The following is a 2,481-nucleotide window of genomic DNA, read 5'->3' on the forward strand; positions in this document are numbered from 1 at the left end:
GGGGGGAATGTAGTGTTTGTAGAAGCTGGTTTTTGTGTTGTGGCGCTTTTTTAAATTTGTTTTTAACACCCCTTTTTTCTGGGTCTATGGACTTTATGTTCCTGATATTGTCCTGTGTTATTCTACATTTTCTTTTTCAGATTAAAAACCAGCCTTTGTCTGCTATCATGGACGCAAAACTGGAGAACCTATGCCACATTTTCCATTTGTGGACTTTCACAGATGTTCATAAGAGAACTCCTGTTACCAGGCAGAGGTTTCTCAGTGAGTGAGTGAACTGCTTTTTCAGGTAATGTTTATGCCAAAAGAAAGTCATCAGGTTCGCACTATATGTGGGGAGTTAAAAGTCGGGAGATGGGCCACTCTGGTTGCTCTTCTTGCTTTGCTGAAAAGGAGAGAAATACTTTTCTTCTCCTTAAAAGGCAGATACAGCTCCCTTCTGACTTACCCAATTTTCTCCAAGCTGATGGACTTACTACTGATAGCTAGGAGAGAAGCAGAGAAAATGGAGATGGATGATCTCTGTTCCTGATGAGAAGGAGCAGGGTTACGGTCAGGGGCAGGCATAAAATCAGAGAGCTGCAGCATCACAGAGGCAGCATGAAGCTGCTCTCCTCAACACAGGTGGCTGCCTTTGTTTCCCCAGTTTAGGTATTATGCACAGCAGAAGCACTTGGAAGCAAGCATTACTCACTGCAAAGGAGAAAGGTCCCACACTTTCCTCACCTGGCTCCCTTTCTTCAGACAGCACTATTTTTTTAAAAAAAGCCAACAAAACCCAGAAGCAAAACCAGTCTGTTAAGGTGACAGAGCTTTTTATTGCTTGCATCAGTATCCAGAATCTCTCACTGTCCTTACAGATCTTTTTGTTGTGATTTTAGCAGTCTCGTCCACCTTAAACTACATTTATCTATGCCAAATAGGTTTCTTGCATAGGCGCACGTGCCATCCGTCTCCTCTATACTGAGAACGTTTTGAGTTTGAATGGCCCTTACGGAAATAGCATAATCACAGCACTGGCTATATGATATCGAGTTATGCAGTCCTAGCTTCATTCAACCACAAATTAACTCGATCCTTTTAAAAGTGGATTATAGCATTCTAATTTACTGATAAATGCATTTACAATCATAATTTGTAACATTGCCATACAGCATTCTAATTTTTAAAAAATTACCCTTTTTTGAAACATACAGGCTAATACTATAGGAAAAAAACACTTCCTCCATCATATAAAAAAATAGCACATTAGAATTCCTAATACCATAAAATCATTTTAGTCTGTTATTATATTTTCTTCTTCTTGCACAATTATGTTAACTTGAAACCAGCCAGAATTTCTGATTCACAATAAATTCAAAATTCAATTTTAAATCTATGATTTATTTTTATTACCAGAATTATATCTTGGGTTTGATTTAAACAAATTAAACCAGTCTTCAATATGTCCCAAAAGACGTTCACATTATTTCAATTTACAGAATAAAGCAGAACATCCATCTCGCTTAAGGTCCTGAAAAGCAAGCCATGTTCTGTGGACTGAAAGAACTAATTTCAAACACAATTAAAAAACTTAGTATTCCAGAGCCTCTGTATCTTTTCTGGTTGTATTTTTTTCCTATTACATTTAACTTGTGGCTTTTAGAAATGCAGGCTATTACATGAAGTATGCAGGTATACTCTTGAACGAATAAGAGTAACAAAACCCTCTGCCATTTTCTCTACGTTTTCTTTTCCTGGATAGATAACCGCCCTTTGTACGTACAAATCCGCCCGAGCTGACAGCTGCAGGAGACGACCGAGCCCGGATGCTCCGGGGCGAGGCCAGGCAGCCGAGGACGAGCTTCGCCACCAAACTGTGTGATTGAAAGAGCTTATTGTGACTGGCTGATAGGATTCCAACTATTAACCAATACCAGCGTGGCCTTTAAAAAAGACCAATTACGAAGCCTGTCGTAAGGACAGTGACGACACTTGTTTCGTTATCCAATAGAAGCACTGATAGCTGAGGCCAGGGATTTGCATAAGGTCCCTATAAATGTGGGAGTAATCGCATTATTGGCCACTTCGGTGTTCCAGAGCAGGCAGCGAGTTGTCGCCATGCCTGAGCCGGCTAAGTCAGCCCCCGCGCCCAAGAAGGGCTCCAAGAAGGCGGTGACCAAGACGCAGAAGAAAGGCGACAAGAAGCGCAAGAAGAGCCGCAAGGAGAGCTACTCGATCTACGTGTACAAGGTGCTGAAGCAGGTGCACCCCGACACGGGCATCTCGTCCAAGGCCATGGGCATCATGAACTCCTTCGTCAACGACATCTTCGAGCGCATCGCCGGCGAGGCCTCGCGCCTGGCGCACTACAACAAGCGCTCCACCATCACCTCGCGGGAGATCCAGACGGCCGTGCGGCTCCTGCTGCCCGGCGAGCTGGCCAAGCACGCTGTCTCCGAGGGCACCAAGGCTGTCACCAAGTACACCAGCTCAAAGTAG

The 2,481-nt window shown here is 43.3% G+C and overlaps 1 protein-coding gene across 1 annotated transcript; it reads left to right on the top strand.

The window, feature by feature from the left end:
• The first annotated feature begins 1,661 nt into the window (after nucleotides 1-1,661).
• Nucleotides 1,662-2,481, top strand: LOC113488207 (histone H2B 1/2/3/4/6-like). Its single transcript, XM_026863254.1, has 2 exons — nucleotides 1,662-1,674; nucleotides 1,994-2,481. Exons 1-2 carry the CDS (start codon nucleotides 1,662-1,664, stop codon nucleotides 2,479-2,481), a joined length of 501 nt encoding a protein of 166 aa, XP_026719055.1.

Source organism: Athene cunicularia, assembly GCF_003259725.1.
Source record: "Athene cunicularia isolate RWA chromosome 1 unlocalized genomic scaffold, athCun1 chr1_part2, whole genome shotgun sequence".
Classification (NCBI taxonomy): domain Eukaryota; kingdom Metazoa; phylum Chordata; class Aves; order Strigiformes; family Strigidae; genus Athene; species Athene cunicularia.